This window comes from Cynoglossus semilaevis, chromosome 6, assembly GCF_000523025.1.
Source record: "Cynoglossus semilaevis isolate Cse_v1.0 chromosome 6, Cse_v1.0, whole genome shotgun sequence".
NCBI classification, from domain to species: domain Eukaryota; kingdom Metazoa; phylum Chordata; class Actinopteri; order Pleuronectiformes; family Cynoglossidae; genus Cynoglossus; species Cynoglossus semilaevis.
In genome coordinates this window covers 511,653-527,728 of record NC_024312.1, presented here as the reverse complement: position 1 = coordinate 527,728, position 16,076 = coordinate 511,653, and the positions used below count along the sequence as shown (strand labels likewise).

The window sequence follows — 16,076 nt, the reverse complement described above, 5'->3', positions numbered from 1 at the left end:
TTTTTCATTTACAGAAATGTAGCCGACCACCTGTAGAACCAATAATCATAAAAATAAAATTCCTCATTATAGGATATTAAACAACCCGTACCCCATTTACACAGAGCCACTTGTTATCAGTAGTTTCAAGCCCCCTTTTTTAAGTCAACAATGACACACACATAATCAAACATCTAAAAACCTGATCTGACCCTTTGACCTTTGTGTGTTTGTGTTCACAGTTCCAGGAAACCTGGGCAACCGTTTGGAGGCTAAGGTGAACAAGCCGGCGATAGTTAACTGGTTTTGCTACAAGAAATCGGAGCAGTGGTTCTCCCTGTGGATTAACCTCAATATGCTGCTGCCCGTCCTCGTAGACTGCTGGATTGACAACATCAGGTGACACTGACTAACCTTGGATGGTGCTTATCTGCTTGCGTTACCTTTCACCTTCGGGCTGATCACAGTTTTACCCTTTGCTCAACATTTTTGACCACCGTTATTCCTGTTGTTGATTAGAAGAAGAACCTTAAACCAACCACGGTTGACCCATCGATATGTTCTTGGTTCTGTCGGCTTAATGGTCTATTCCATTGTTTCCCTCAGGTGCCTAATAAGATAAATGTAAATGTCTTTGCTCTTCCATCAGACTTGTTTACGACAGGACCACACGGCGCTCCTCCAACTCACCAGGGGTGCAGGTACGAGTGCCGGGGTTTGGGCAAACCTATCCAGTTGAGTTTCTTGACAACAACAGACTTACCGGTGAGGAGAGTCCTGATTATAACACTGTTAGCCCTTTGGTCGTCTGCACTATTTAATCAAAAATGATTAAACGCCATGATTAAAAGGACACTGTGTAAATCAATCAACATAAGTCAGTAGTGTGTTACAGGTTAAGTCTCTTAATTACAGTCGTCCCTCATCTCTTGAGGGGGTTACGTTCTGATATCGCCCACGATAGGTGAAAAAAATCACGAAGTAGAGACGTGATAGTCTCTTAATTACAGTCGTCCCTCATCTCATCTCGCGGGCGGTATAGGAACGTAGGTGGAAAAAAAAAATCACGAAGTAGAGTAGATAGTTATTTTATTATTTACGTATATATTATCCCTTTGCAAACCCTTTATGAGGCATTGTAGGGTGTGAAATGTGGCAAAATAAAAAAAAAATGCATTGTAGGGTGTGAAATGTGGCAAAACAAAAACTTTCACTGTTGGCATTTCTCTTTGCAGGTTATTTTCACACTATGGTCAACCATCTGGTCAACATGGGCTACGTTCGTAATGAAACAGTGCGAAGTGCACCGTACGATTGGCGATTAGCTCCGAGTAAGAGACTCGAACACTCGTCACACTGCACTGTAACTGTCTCCAGTCTACAGCCCTCGTGTCTGTCTTCACCCCCACAGATGAAAATGTGGAATACTTCCAGCAGCTGAAGGATTTGGTGGAGGAGATGTACGAGCAGCACCAGCATCCTGTCTACCTGCTGGGCCACAGTATGGGCTGCCACTACACCCTCTACTTCCTCAACCACCAACCACAGACATGGAAGGACAAGTACATCAAGGGCTTCATCTCCCTGGGAGCACCATGGGGAGGCGCTGTTAAAGCACTTCGAGTCCTGGCGTCAGGTAACCCTTATAAACATTTGTAAACCTTATATAAGTCACTCTGGATAAACGTCTGCTTAATGCAAAATGTTATAATTTTCCCTCAAACATTAGCTAATAGTTAGCAAGAAAATGTGACAGTCACCTAAAATATATTAAAATAGTTAACATTGAATGTCGAATGATTAGCCATAAGCTAATAACGTTAGAAACCAAGAACAATTCAAAATATCAGAGTTGAGTGTTAAATTATATCATTACTTTTTCAGTCACTTCTTAATGACTTAATGACCCTTCAGGGAACAATGACGGCGTCCCGATGATTTCTAACATGAAGATCCGAGAGGAGCAGAGGATGACCGTCACCAATCTCTGGTTGCTACCATTACAGAGCGTCAGGGCCAAGGATCACGTGTTCATCTCCACGCCAACCTTCAACTACACCGGCCAGGACTACAACCGCTTCTTCATGGACATCGGTTTTGAGGATGGATGGTAACAAAGATCGTCCTCTTTAAAATCTTATTCTGACTTTAAGGCCTAGAAGTAACTGAATCACAGGGTGGGCCACTGTAGTCTACTGTATTTAGGAATGTTTGTGGAGTATTCACATCATCTGGAAGTCTCTTATATGACACGTTTTTATTTTTCATAAAACACAAGTTTTCTCACAGGTACAGTGTCAGGGGAGATGTTTACATACTGTACACCACAATCACACGATTCACAAAGCACATAATCACAGCCTGTGGGGAAAAAAAGACAAACATCATTTGACATTGATTTCTATTGGGAAAACTGTTTCAGTTTTCAAACTTTTCGGTTCACGAACGGCCTTCAGGAACGAATTAAAGAATTAGAGATTAGTATTCTAGATTAAATAATCTCTGCCCGCTGCTGTTTTCAGGTACATGTGGGAGGACACCAAAAACCTCACCGGCGACCTCCAGGCACCTGGCGTAGAGGTGTGGTGTATGTACGGCGTTGGGCTTCCGACCCCTGTGACATACATCTACGATGAGAAGTTTCCCGACGAGGATCCAGTGGACTACGTTTACGCTGACGGGGACGACACGGTGGACAGTTTGAGCATGAGTCTCTGCAAACGGTGGGTGGGGGAGCAGGACAAGCCTGTGCACGTCACCGAGTACAGAGGGCTGCCCCATCTGGATATTGTGTACAATGAAAAGGTGCTGACCCAAATCCAACAAATCCTGGAGGGCATATCAGAGACACCTGAGGAAATCGATGCCAGACCTGACACTCGAGGGAAACGGACCGGCAATTAAGAAAACAGAAAAGCCATTTCTAATACTTTTGAGTTCGTTTAAGGTTCATGAGAAGAGTAACCAGAAGGACTTTAGTCACTTTCAACATTTAGTACATTTACCTGCTATACAGATGTGCAACAGCTCCCCTGTTGGTCAGGAAATATATGCAAATGCACTGCTCTGTGTACATATTGAATTCTTTGTATGAATTATATGGAACAGCATATATGTAAAAACACGTATAAACATGTCATTCTGACCTATAGTATGTAAATATACAAATTGTACTTTGACATCAAATTCATCTCCTTTTATTTTATTAAGATATATATGATATAGTCCAGTATTCTGTATGTCGTTTACAACTTTCACAAATAGAAATATTCATCTGATCAAAGAAGTGTTATAATTAAAAAATAAAAGTAAATAAAGAAGAAAATGTGGTAAGTCTAAATGTTTCACACGTACACAGATACACACGTAATTCCTTAAGAAAGGAAACCTAAAAATTGGGAATATATTGAATAAAAAATTAATAAAAGAAAGAAAAAATAATTACTATAAAATAAGTTAAAAAGAGTTAAGTATAAACGCAGTCAAAAACAAACAATCTGAAATCGATTACTTTTGACTGTCTCTCGCCTGAGTGACGTCAACGAAAGGGTTGACTGCTCTGTTTACATCCTCGTGATCCTCTCGATTGCCAGTAAACAGTTGTGGTTAGTTCGTGGTAAACGCGTGAAGGGACAAAAAAAGAAGAAGCAACAGTTAAGCAAACATCGAAAAAGGTGCAGACACACCGTAAGATGAGCGGCCGGCTATGAGCGGTAGGGTTTGGAGCCATGGCGGCGGGTCGACACCGGATCACCGCTCTCTTTTCGCTCCTCGTGCTGGCTCTGTTTACGGTTCGTAGCAGCAGTAAACCGCTGGAGGAATATCCCGACAAAAACAGCTATCAACCACCGAGGCCTCCAGTGGTCCTTAGTAAGTGTCGGTCACTATTTTGACTGTCCTTTTTACGCTTGTTTTCCGACTGCTCTGTTGCAAAATGATTACGCAACTTCTGTTTTAGGTTTAGTGTCTACCAAGCCAAACTCCATTCAAAAGCATCCCTACTTGAACGTATTCTTAACTGTTACGGATATTTAATTCCAATTCAGTTGATTTGCTAGTTTTATGAAATTACTTTTTGTTTTTCTTTCATTCGGCATGCATATAGACACGCTTGCACACATGATTTCGAACTTTTAAAACGTTTGGCCTGTCTGTGTCTGTGTTCGAACTTTTAAAACGTTTGGCCTGTCAGTCCTGTTATTTTGACTCACCAAAACAACCAATGAGTCATTGCGTAATTACACATTACGATCTTGCCTTTCTTTAACATACATAAGCATTTTAGTCTGTATTTCTGTTGCTCCTAACATATTTTACGTATTATACAGATATATTCACGTGTCACTGTTTTAGGAAACTGGAAAACGCTGTCATGGGACCGGTCTTAAATTGCCTTATTTTTGAACAGGGATTGGTTAGAATGCGGTTGCGGTCGTTATTACATACAAAAGGCATCGTCTTCTCACCCAGTTATACTCTGTCAATCATTTGTAAAAACGAATTGTTCAATAAAGCCACTGTATCTGCTCATATTGTAGAATTGTCCGGTTTGTAACATAACGTTTGGGTTTATAGAGCGTCCGTTTACAGTCTGAGTCAAAATCATGTGACTGACAGGGAAAAGATCGGACTTTCCCAGATTTGTATATTTAGTTTCATTGACAATATAAGGGAGATTAAAGAACATCAGCATCCAAATGGAAAACAAAATATTATTGTATATTATATATATTTTTCGAAATCCTTTTTAGACGAAATTACAGATTTTTTCAATAATTTTCAGTGGAGATTTTGATATTTATACATATACAACGGAGGGTTCTAAAAATCCACAGTCTTAAGATGAGCAAATCGAAAAATATATATTTTATACATTAAATAAAATTACAACTCAATAGTTCAATATTCCCCCAGGGGCACAAATAAAGAAAATCTGAAATTAAATGGCCTTGCTGCTCCGAGCTGCCGAAGGGCACCTGCCCCTCACTTTGGGAACCAAGATTTTGTTTGACTCTTTTACATGTTCTTATAAGATAATAATAAGTAGGTTTATTTTACCTTGACATGATGACCCTGGTATGGAAGAGGCCTTAACCAACTCAGCCTTTTTGCTCCTGCCACTCACCTAGGGTCAGGGTCTGTGTCCTGTGTCGTGCTAACGTTACTCTCGTTGCTCCTTGCAGTACCCGGGGATCTGGGCAACCAGTTGGAGGCGAAGCTGGACAAACCCAGCGTGGTTCATTACATCTGTTACAAGAAAACTGACTCCTTCTTCACTCTGTGGCTCAACCTGGAGCTGCTGGTGCCGGTGGCCATAGACTGCTGGATCGACAACATAAGGTATGGTTGGATGGTTGGTTGGTTGGTTGGTTGGTTGGTGTGTGTCTGGTTCAGCTACTTTTTCTGCTTTGGTCTACTAAGTATTTTCTTCCCCCCAACTTCAACATTTTAGACATGTTTGGTTTCATGACAAACCTGTTCAGTCCAGTCAGACCATGAGGCTTTTGACTTTAGAAAAATGTTGTGGTCCTTTCTTTTATTTTTTGTTACATGTTACGTTTCATAGCACTGATGGTTTCTTATTGACAAACCTTTTGACATTTTTGTTGTATTTGAAAAAATGTTGTGGTCCTTTCTTTTATTTTCTGTTACGTTTCATAGAACTGATGGTTTCTTATTGACAAACTTTTTCACATTTTTGTTCTATTTGAGGATATTTCCACTTGACTTTTAATCATATTTGAAGACATTTAGCTCCTTTGCTAACTTAGCTTTGTTCTGGCAGGCTATGTTAACTTTTTTATTTCAAAATCTTTATTTATAAATTACTGTCTATGTCATGATTATCTTTTACCTACTTGTATGATGAGTAACTGTATATTTATTTTTATTTTTTATAGCTAATGTTAAGATAATTCAAATGAGTGTTTTAGCAATATTATTGCTATTTTGTTACTTTTTTTGGACTTTTTCATAACTTTTAACTATTTTTCTGTTTTCTCTTAACTTTTCAGTATTAAAAAAAAAGTTTAATCATTATGTTGGTCATTAATGCATGTAAAAGATTTATGCTACAGATGCCTAGCTGAACATTTTGCTCAGAATTTTGATACGTCACTGGAGTTTACAGGATAATGTGTCACTATCCACCCGAGGACTAACTACTTAATTGCACTTTTAAAAAATATTTTTCACAGTGTGACTTCCAAAATCTTAGGAAGGTAACAATGCTAATGTTACCATGGGACAAAAGGCTAAAATACACTTTTATTTGTTTTTCAGCAGATATAACAGCAGCACTATCTCCCCCTTCTGTTTACTCCAGACACTGTTGATAAAAGCTGGGTTCAAAAGTCACTTAAACCCCCGAATGTTGATTAGAGTTCACAGAAAGTCGACCAGGTCGTTGAACTCATCTACCCCGTACTCACTGCTGAACAACATTACGTGGACCACCAGCACACTACAACCATGCTTTGTAACATGCTTTGTAACTTGCCTGTGATTCATGTCGTCAGGAAACAAGGCACTGATTTCACTTCCACTCAGTCACACAACATGAACACATGTAAATGAGAACAGAATGTGTTATGTTGTACAATCGGTACTGAGGTTGTGGCTCACCACAGATTCACAACTACAGCTGACTTCCTCTTTATTAAAAACTCTCCAGACTGATCTACAACAGCACCACGCGGGCCACCTCTGCTCCTCCAGGCGTCGACATCCGTGTGCCTGGGTTTGGACAGACTTTCCCTCTGGAGTATCTGGACCCCAGCAAACGCAGTGTGGGTGAGTCAGAAGCTGTAAATCCAACTAAAATATTTAATATCGGGAAATTTTCGTTAAAAGAAAAAAATAACTTTTAGTACACCTCATTGTATTTGTGTGTGTCCTTCTCCCAGGCATGTATTTCTTCTCTATTGTGCAAGCGCTGGTGGACTGGGGATACACCCGAGATGATGACGTCAGAGGAGCTCCTTATGACTGGAGGAAAGCCCCGAGTAAACAAAGAAACACACATTTACATTACAAATACTGAACACAGGCGTTGAGAATCTGCTTCCACACTGTATGGAAATCAACTTCTCTGTGGATTTAAACCACTCCTGTCCTCCGCCATGTCTCCTCTAGATGAGAACAAAGATTATTTCCTGGCGCTGCAGCACATGATCGAGGAGATGGCGGAGAAAGCCGGTGGCCCCGTGGTGCTCATCGCTCACAGTATGGGCAACATGTACACGCTGTACTTCCTCAACCAGCAGCCTCAGGCCTGGAAGGACAAGTACATCAAGGCCTTCATCTGTCTGGGCGCACCCTGGGCCGGCGTGGCTAAAACACTCCGTGTGGTCATCTCGGGTAAGGAGGATTCTTCTCCCCTCCACCTGTTCCCTCCTCACAGTTACTGCAACGGTGAAAACAGAACTGTGTGGCCTGAAACAGAAGAACGTCGTACTTTTTTAGGATGTGAGGATGGAAACGAGCAGTGAAACCGTGAATCCACTCTCATTTCTCTCTTTCTCTCTCTCTCTCTCTGCAGGTGATAACAACCGCATCCCAGTCATCAGCCCGCTGAAGATTCGCTCTCAGCAACGCTCTGCCGTCTCCACTTCCTGGCTCCTGCCCTACAGCCACACGTGGCCCAACGATCAGGTGTGTGTGGGTGTGTGTGTTCAGTACCTGTTTTTGTCGTTGTGGTGTTCTGTTGCATTATGGTATAATTATTTCAGTTTCGGGGCTAATGTTGGATCCTGATCCAGTGTCTCTTTGGCCTGACCCAGTTTTTCTCAATCTTTTTTCTTTTCTACGGATCAGTTTTATGAGCAATGTGAAGTGGAGCAGCCAGATGGTGATAGTTTTTCAAAATAAAAAATAAAACAGAATGATGTAAATTAAAACAATACATATAAATAAAACTCACTGAACAGGCCGGTAACCAACCAATGATCTGTGGCCCAGTACTGGTCCCCGCCCTGGGGGTTGGGAATGTCAATGCCAAGATCAATGTAAACTCTGATTCTTACCATCAAGAATATACATGCTTTATTTTGGGACCAACCCTCCTCCCTCAGGTGCTGGTACAGACGCCCACCACCAACTACACCCTCCAGGACTACAAGCGTCTCTTCACAGACATCGGTTTCGAGGACGGCTGGCTGATGCGTCAGGACACCGAGTCGTTGGTTGAAGACCTCACACCCCCGGGCGTGGCCGTCCACTGCCTGTTCGGGAGCGGCGTGGACACCTCCGAGGCCTTCCAGTACTCTGACAAGTTCCCCGACGTGGAGCCCACGGTGGTGTACGGCGACGGCGACGGGACGGTGAACCTGCGGAGCGCCGTCCAGTGCAAGCGGTGGGTGGGCAAACAGAAACAGCCCGTGAAGTTAGTGGAACTCCCCGGCAACGAACACGTGAACATGTTGCTCAACTTCACCACAGTGGCTTACATCAAGACCGTCTTGTTTTCGCCTTGACAGTAGGGGGCACTAAGGGGCAGGTAGAGGACTGGTCTCGTCTGTCCCTGAACAGCCACTGCCAAAACATTCACCTCCACCCGCTGCTTTGAAGAAGTATTGAGATGTTTTATAGTAGAACAAACAGAATCAGCTCTAATTCTAGATTTAAAGCAGTTTTTGTAGCTGTGATTTTACCTGTCGATGCTAATGTCGTTGCTGGGCAAATGTTTTATACTAATTTAATACCACTTTGAAGGGATCATTTGGATTTGTTTGGAGATTGTTTTTGAGAGGTTCTGTCTGCAGCATCCATGTCCACGGCTGAATACTGCAGATGGCCTGAATCTCATGTTGCCAAACTTAAAAAAATGATCAAACTGCTACAGTTTAAAAAAATATTTAGCTTTCTAATATTGTAATGATGAAGGTAAATCTAAGTTTCACTTTCAGATGTGTCTCAGTCTGGTCTGGGTCTAATGTTTTATCAGTGTTGTGAGTTTCTTTGTGATCAACTCTGATTGTGACGATCATGAGGCCAAATGTTCAAGCACATCTGATTTTGTTCTTCTTTATCTCAGTGCCGTAGGTCACGTGTGTCCGCGCTCGTAACATATTTTTAAATGAGTTTACAATGAGAAGATGATTTTACAGATACTCTTATCACCTTTGTCATCATTTTCATGTCCTTATTTTCATTTTCTTTTGTGTAGAAAGTACAAAAAAAACCACCTGGAAAATGCAATGTTACTTGAGCCTTAAGCCGAAGAACTGGAATCCACTCTGGAATATTTTATATTTTCAATGCACTGAACTCACTAAAGTGTCATAAAATTGTTTTTTTTTTTAACGACTATTTATAATTGTACACAACTAGACAAACTATGACGATTATGAAAAACTAGAAACTTTATTTAAACCAAACATTGATATAATAAAACAAGTGGGCAATTATGAACCTTGATTGTCTCTGTGGGAGGAGTCATTCATCATTATTTTGAATGCAAAATAAGATAAGAGATATTCATCTGTCATTCATCTGAAGAGTCCTGCTCCTGATGATTCCAGGTGTCACTCTTATCTGGTGTTTATGGCTCCAGGGGGAAGCGGAAGACTTTGTTTCCAGTCTTGCAGCGCAGCTCCTCTCCGTCCATCCTCAGGACAAATGTCCCGTCTTCACGGTTGTCCATCACACACTGTAGGATTAAAATCAATAAAACACATTAGAAAAACAATTTGCCCAAAAATATGATTTTATCATGCTTTCTTTTTTATTAAACAAAATTAGCTCTAGACAAATTCTGACCGAATACAATGAACCATGCAAAACATTAGAAACTGAAATGATGTTTTTTTTGGAAATGTATATGTAATGTAATGTAAAATATATGTGACAAATGTATGAACCCCAGAGGTTAGGTGTAATAATGCAGTTATACTCACAAATCTTCATTTACTTTTCTCGCTTAAAAGTTGCCTGTATCTGAAAATATACAATGTTCAAACTTACCTGTAAATCCCACATGCATTCCTTCATTTTCTCCGTCTGGTCTCCAACACACCAGGCCAGGCTCACATGAAAAGACGGCTCCTGAAAAAGGAAGAATATCAGGAGGTTGTTCTTTTACACAATATAGTTTTATTTATTTATATATGTACAGCGGACGTACAGTCGAAGGTTATGTCAGACAACACTTTTTTTGGTGACGTACTTTGTAGAAAGTGTCCAGGTGGAATTCTGTCATTGTTCTGTCAACAACACGCACCAGCTCTAGCAGGTGAGCTTGACTACAACACACTTCCATCCCCAAGAACGTCCTGCAGGGAATCAAAGAAAAAGAAGAGATGTTTGGTAAATTAAACCCAGAAATAAAAAAAAAAAAGAAAAGAAGAAGATGTTTGGAAAATTAAAACCCAGAAACACAAAGGAATGTAATAATGATCTCAGGTAAAGTAGGATAGTGGTCTGTACCTTGTCCTCTCAGCATTACAATAGATCTTTAGCTTACTTGCTGTGCACACAAACCTGAAACAGAATTCAATCACAGTCGTCCAAAAGTCACTCCAGCACTTCTGCAATTCTCCTACTGATAAGGGATCATATTCAAACTGACAAATCATTAGGTGTAAAGTGACACCAGTAGATAACCTCACCTTTTACAGCGTGCCAGGTCAGTCCTTAGGCTCTGAGTAAAAGGCTGGATCCAGTGGTGTCTCAGCACCACTGTCTGAGACAAGCTGAGGTGGAACTCTTGTTGTGGAGTCAAAACCACACCATGTGACCTTGCAGCTGCGATCAAATCCTCCATCACCTCCATAAACTCCTCCTCAGGATGATCTGATTGGGAAATATAACAACGTTTTTTTAAACAGTTTCATGTCTGTCTGCTTATTCCACTCCCAGTAAAAATCTCAGACCCTGTCTATAAGTCTGTAACAAAGCAAATGTGTGAGAGGGTGATATGGAGCTAAAATCGACAGAGCTTACATGGCAAATAAACATAAGTGGCCCAGTTTCCCCTCTCGTGTTTGAAGGAGCGGATTCGTCCACCATGAAGAGCGCTGTCATCAGTGTTTGGCTCCTCTTCATCTGGAAACATGGTCATTAGGCAACCAGGAAGAGGTAACCTAGAGGAAACAGAAACCACAGTTATCACCATCACTAAGTGCAGCAACCGACACGTTCTGTTTCATTACAGACTGCTTCATAATATAAACCTTGTTTTGGTGAGTTTTTCTTCCGTCCTGGGTCTCTTCTTCACCGGACAGCCATCATCACTTCCATCCTTTTGATACTTTTGAAGCTTTGAACTTCTGTTTAAATCCTCGCCGTCTTCCTCCCCCTCTGAGCTGCTGCTGTAGCCAACCAACATCATAACAGTCTTTAAAAACTTAATTTAACTTGCAAATGCGTCATTTTTTATTTATAAAATAGTTTAAAAACCCTAAGGCAATGCGTCATTTTTTATTTATAAAATAATGCAAAATAGTTTAAAAACCCTAAGACAGCTTTTTCACATTTTACGCGGTGATCCGTCCCTGCCCTGCGCTACACTTCCGGTGTAAACAACTCATCGTTGCGTTTTCATTATGTGTCCCAGGGAAACAATCATCGGCTCTGCAGAGTTCCCCTTTCTCTGCTTTCTTCTTCTTTTGTCTTCTTTCTGTTCGTTTCCTTCTTATAAGGTTTAAGGTCTGTGTCAGACACACAGTAAGAGAGAGCACATTAATTTGTAAATATGTATTGTAGGTCCTTTGTATAAAGAATAGAGATTCACAGAATGTAAATGAAATATTTTTTAGTTTTACTAATTCAAACCAAATTTATATCCAAATCCGCTGTACGTTAAAACAACACAACTTCAAAAGTTGGGACAGAGACAGACGAAGGCTCAACACTGGGTCAGGATCCTTTCTTTATGTACAATTCAAGATATTTGGAATCTGGAAAAAACAACAACCCAAAAACAAACAAACACCAAAAACAAAACAGTTCTGGACTGTAGCTGGTTGAAATGTCGCCTTTCTTGTTATGTTTGATGGACTTAAGCTGCTAAAAAGTCAATAACATTGTCGCCCAACTCTGCTCCCGATATTTTCAATTAAAGGCTGGTCTAGACTGCAGACCGGCCAGTGACTATAAAACTGATGCGCCTCCGCCAATTCAAGTCCTTTATTGGACTGTGCTTTTACACGTACATTTAGAGCATACATCTGTTTCCATTTAAAAACGTCAATTGAAGAATTCCCCAGAGTTGTAACTGATTGATTTAATGAATTGTGTTTAAAGGGGAACGAGTGTATGCGCGTGCGCGAGTGTCGTGCACATGCTAATTGAGTGTTCAATTCGTGTTCCTGTGCGCGGGCAATAGCAGCACCAGCAGCTCAGACGTAGCCGCTGTTGCTAAGGTTCCCTCGGTGTCCCGCTTCAGGACAAAAATGCATGTTTTCGACCTGATGCGGTGATGCCAAAGGGGTCACTCACGTGTACACGTACAACCAGGGTTTATGTGGACAGTTTCAAACTGGACTAAACAATTCGCCCACCAAAATCCCATTTTTTTCGTTCCCTGGAGCCGAGCAGTGGAACAAGAGGGAACCCAGCAAGCGCCGTTTGCGGATATGAACCGAGAGACAGCAGCGTTATATGGGGGAGTAGCTTAATGCTAACCTCCGATATATTGGGATTTTATTCAGTTTACCCCGGGGCAGAAGGTATGTAGAGTGTGCATTCGTTAATCGCCAGCAAAAGCTTTTATGAACACTATTTTACCACAACACTATTTTTATTTCTTCTCGCGCTCCTGACTGCTGTGTTAGCATAGCTGGCTAACTAAGCTAAGCTAATTATCTTTTTTTTTACACTTTTCTAAAATTGTAGACGATATCACGCTTTACCCTTGATTGTGTTGTAAATCACTCATTAATTCACACATATACATTAACGTTATTTGGCTTTGACTACGGTCGGAATTAACGATTTTACGGAGCTTATTTACCATTGAAGTGTAAACATTAATGGGTGCCGTTCACTACCTGTGTTTACTGCTGATAAGTTGTCAGTACTTCATGTTTGTGACGAACTAAAATTAATTAAACGTGATGTCCCAAATAATGACCCCCCAATCACATTTAAGCAGGGGATGTTATGTGAACAAATCGTCTTAATTACCCGGAAAAAATAATGTACATAATTGTTTTTATATGAACTGTAGTCTAATTGTACTTTCTGTGGCCACCATTGGTTTTGAAAGATACTTTGGTATGATTGAAACAGCTAACTTATTTGATGTTTAAAGTCGTTTATAACACCATCATATGCTGAATGCAGTAAACTTGGATGATACTCCTCTCCTTCTCTCTATAAAACATATATTTTAAAATATAATACAAATGCTGTCCAAGTGCACAGATGTTTAAATGGACTGCATGGAATATGTGGTTGTTAAAGCTCAAACAGAAAGCCTGATTGTTTATGATATATTTATATCTTGCTTTTTTTCCCCACACAGGCAAAAACTGAAAGACAAAACTAAATACCGTATTGGAAGCTTTTAGAACGCCACAAGGTTCTCTCCTCTACATCGCTGTTCCTGTGATCTGTCCCAGATCAGTTGCCATCCTTTCCTGCCAGGTTGCCACAGCCACTATTGGAGATGGAGTAAGTTTTTTTTCTTGTTCTTCTTTATTCCCACACTCTGCATCCTTATTGTAGGTTCAGTCTATAATTTCTGTTTTATGTTGAATGTTTATTTACATCACTGCTATCATTTAAAGTTGTTATCATTTTTGTTTGGTGTAATTTCAAGTGTGTTGACAACAAATAGATTTAGATAGAACTTTATTAACCTTACTATTACTATTATTCTTTACAAAAATAGCTTCTTGTGTATTCATTTTTGGTTATGTTTGTACTTTAACTCAAACTGTAAGTTTGGCTCAGTAAAAAAATGAATGAGGTTTAATTGAAACCAGGAATAATATACCTGCACTCCAGGCCTGTAGACTAACATTTTAAACTTCAGTCTGCTTCTTTGTAGTCTCTGGTCTAGTTTGAGTCACATGTGAACACACAAGCTCTGCTGCAGATATTAACTGCTTTAATTTCTCCTTCCGGCTGCAGTTGGGCAACTCCATCGGCCAAGCTGAACCACTACACCCGAGCCCGCATGTCAGAGGCCTGGCAGCAGCATGCGGTTCCACCACCTCCAGTTGTCCACAGCATCCCTACAGGAGCCGAGAACCAACTGGGCTGTGCCGTCTACGGTATTGTACTGCAGCAGGACGCTACGTCGCTACAGCAGCAACAGAACCAGCATGCCCAGCTTAGCCAGCACGGCGGTGGGCAGCTCGGTCAGCAGCAACAGCAGCACAGCTCCCAGGTCCCGCAGACCTCTCTGCAGGTCGGGGCAGAAGGAGGACACAAGTGTGGGGCTTGTGGACATGACATATCCCACCTGGCAAATCCACACGAGCACCAGTGCATGGTGACGCAGGACAGGTCGTTTCAGTGTACGCAGTGCTTGAAAATTTTTCACCAGGCTACAGACCTGCTGGAACATCAGTGTGTTCAGGTGGAACAGAAGCCATTTGTCTGTGGTGTTTGCAAGATGGGATTTTCTCTACTTACCTCTCTGGCCCAGCACCACTCGTCCCATAACAGCAGCAACCCAATGAAGTGTTCAATATGTGAGAAGACCTACAGACCCGGCTCGTCTGGTAACTCGTCAAACAGCCAACAGCAGTCCAACAGTGATGGAGCTTCAACCAGCAGCAGTTCTTCTATTCTGCCTTTTCCATCGGCCCGGGACCGGCCGTACAAGTGCTCTGTTTGCCAGAAAGGTTTCAGACACCTGTCAGAACTCGCGCGGCACGAGCGGGTTCACACGGGCGAGAAGCCCTTCAAGTGTGACACGTGTGACAAGGCTTTCAGCCAAATGTCGCATCTGCAGCATCATCAGAAAACACACAGCAACGAGCGGCCGTTCAAGTGCGCTGTCTGTGAAAAGAGCTTTAAGCACCGCTCTCACCTGGTGCGCCACATGCTGGTGCACTCTGGCGAGCACCTGTTCAAATGCAACTTGTGCGAGCTGCACTTTAAAGAGTCGTCGGAGCTCCTTCACCATCCCTGCCACCCGCAGGGCTCTCGACCGTTTCGCTGTGCTGCCTGCGGCAAAGGATTTAAAAGGCCGTCGGACCTTCGCCAGCACGAGCGCACACACTCCGAGGAGCGCCCCTTCCACTGTGATGAGTGTCAGATGAGCTTCAGGCAGCAGTATGCTCTGGTGCGACACAGACGCACGCACAAAGACCCCACAGACCGACCGTTCAAATGCAATCTGTGCGACAAGTGTTTCATGCAGCCGTCTCACCTCCTCTACCACCAGCACGTCCATGGCATGGACAACCTGTTCAAGTGTGCCTCGTGCCAGAAAGAGTTCAGCCAGTCTGGGGAGCTGCTAAGACACAAATGTGGCGAGCCGTCCAACAGCTCGCCGGACAAACCGTACAAGTGTGACGTCTGTGGTAAAGGCTACAAGAAGAGTTCCACGTTACAGCGCCACCAGAACTCCCACTGTCGTGAGAAGCCCCTCAAGTGTTCCCTCTGCGACCGCCGCTTCTTGTCGTCATCGGACTTTGTCCAGCACCGCTGCGACCCATCGCGGGAAAAGCCGCTTAAGTGCCCGGAGTGCGAGAAACGATTCAAATACATTTCGGACATGAACCGACACGTGCGCACGCACACGGGCGAGAAACCGTACAAATGCGAACACTGCAACAAGGGCTTCAAACAGAAGGAGCATCTGACCAAACACCAGAGCACGCACTCCAGAGAAGGCCAGTTCAAGTGCGTCTGGTGTGGAGAGCGTTTCAGTGACTTGGGCTCTTTGCAGGATCACACTGTGCAGCACACGGCAGACGGAGGCGGTTACCCAGTGTCCCAGTGCTTATAGGTCACTGTCAAAGTTAGACCCTCAACACAGTAGCCTCAACTCCAGGCCCTTTTGTCTACGTTTGTAGTCTATTTATTCTTCCTAGATTTGGGACATTTTCAGGACAGTAGAGACGATTACTGTTGCATTATTTCCCTTCCACGTTACATCTATACTCTTTTTTTTTTTTTTTTTTTTTTTTTTTACCTCA

General features: G+C 42.2%; 4 protein-coding genes across 5 annotated transcripts in view; 3 read left to right on the top strand and 1 right to left on the bottom strand.

Annotated features, from left to right (window-relative positions):
- Positions 1-196: 196 nt before the first annotated feature.
- Positions 197-3,304, top strand: lcat (lecithin-cholesterol acyltransferase). The gene is made up of 6 exons (XM_025056588.1): positions 197-378; positions 629-744; positions 1,215-1,310; positions 1,391-1,615; positions 1,894-2,089; positions 2,502-3,304. Exons 1-6 carry the CDS (start codon positions 335-337, stop codon positions 2,881-2,883), a joined length of 1,059 nt encoding a protein of 352 aa, XP_024912356.1. The 5' UTR covers positions 197-334; the 3' UTR covers positions 2,884-3,304.
- A 199-nt stretch (positions 3,305-3,503) lies between these two features.
- Positions 3,504-9,390, top strand: pla2g15 (phospholipase A2, group XV). The gene is made up of 7 exons (XM_008311024.3): positions 3,504-3,849; positions 5,163-5,319; positions 6,653-6,771; positions 6,885-6,983; positions 7,114-7,338; positions 7,520-7,632; positions 8,052-9,390. Exons 1-7 carry the CDS (start codon positions 3,708-3,710, stop codon positions 8,451-8,453), a joined length of 1,257 nt encoding a protein of 418 aa, XP_008309246.1. The 5' UTR covers positions 3,504-3,707; the 3' UTR covers positions 8,454-9,390.
- On the bottom strand, positions 9,248-11,511 carry usb1 (U6 snRNA biogenesis 1). The gene is made up of 8 exons (XM_008311026.3): positions 11,402-11,511; positions 11,151-11,356; positions 10,921-11,060; positions 10,587-10,770; positions 10,405-10,458; positions 10,145-10,250; positions 9,943-10,023; positions 9,248-9,628 (listed from the first exon to the last, which is right to left on the bottom strand). The coding sequence occupies exons 2-8, from the start codon at positions 11,306-11,308 to the stop codon at positions 9,521-9,523; spliced, it is 831 nt and encodes a 276-aa protein (XP_008309248.1). The 5' UTR covers positions 11,309-11,356; positions 11,402-11,511; the 3' UTR covers positions 9,248-9,520.
- Positions 11,512-12,195: 684 nt separating this feature from the next.
- znf319b (zinc finger protein 319b) overlaps positions 12,196-16,076 on the top strand; it is a 5,337-nt gene continuing 1,456 nt past the window's right edge. Inside the window, exons 1-3 of one of the 2 annotated variants that reach the window (XM_025056585.1) lie at positions 12,196-12,647; positions 13,445-13,593; positions 14,056-15,857. In XM_025056585.1, coding sequence (XP_024912353.1) covers positions 13,589-13,593; positions 14,056-15,857 — 1,807 coding nt within the window. In that variant the 5' untranslated portion in view covers positions 12,196-12,647; positions 13,445-13,588. Of the gene's footprint in view, positions 12,648-13,444; positions 13,594-14,055; positions 15,900-16,076 lie in introns of both variants that reach the window. The other variant, XM_008311023.3, reaches the window with a different exon arrangement.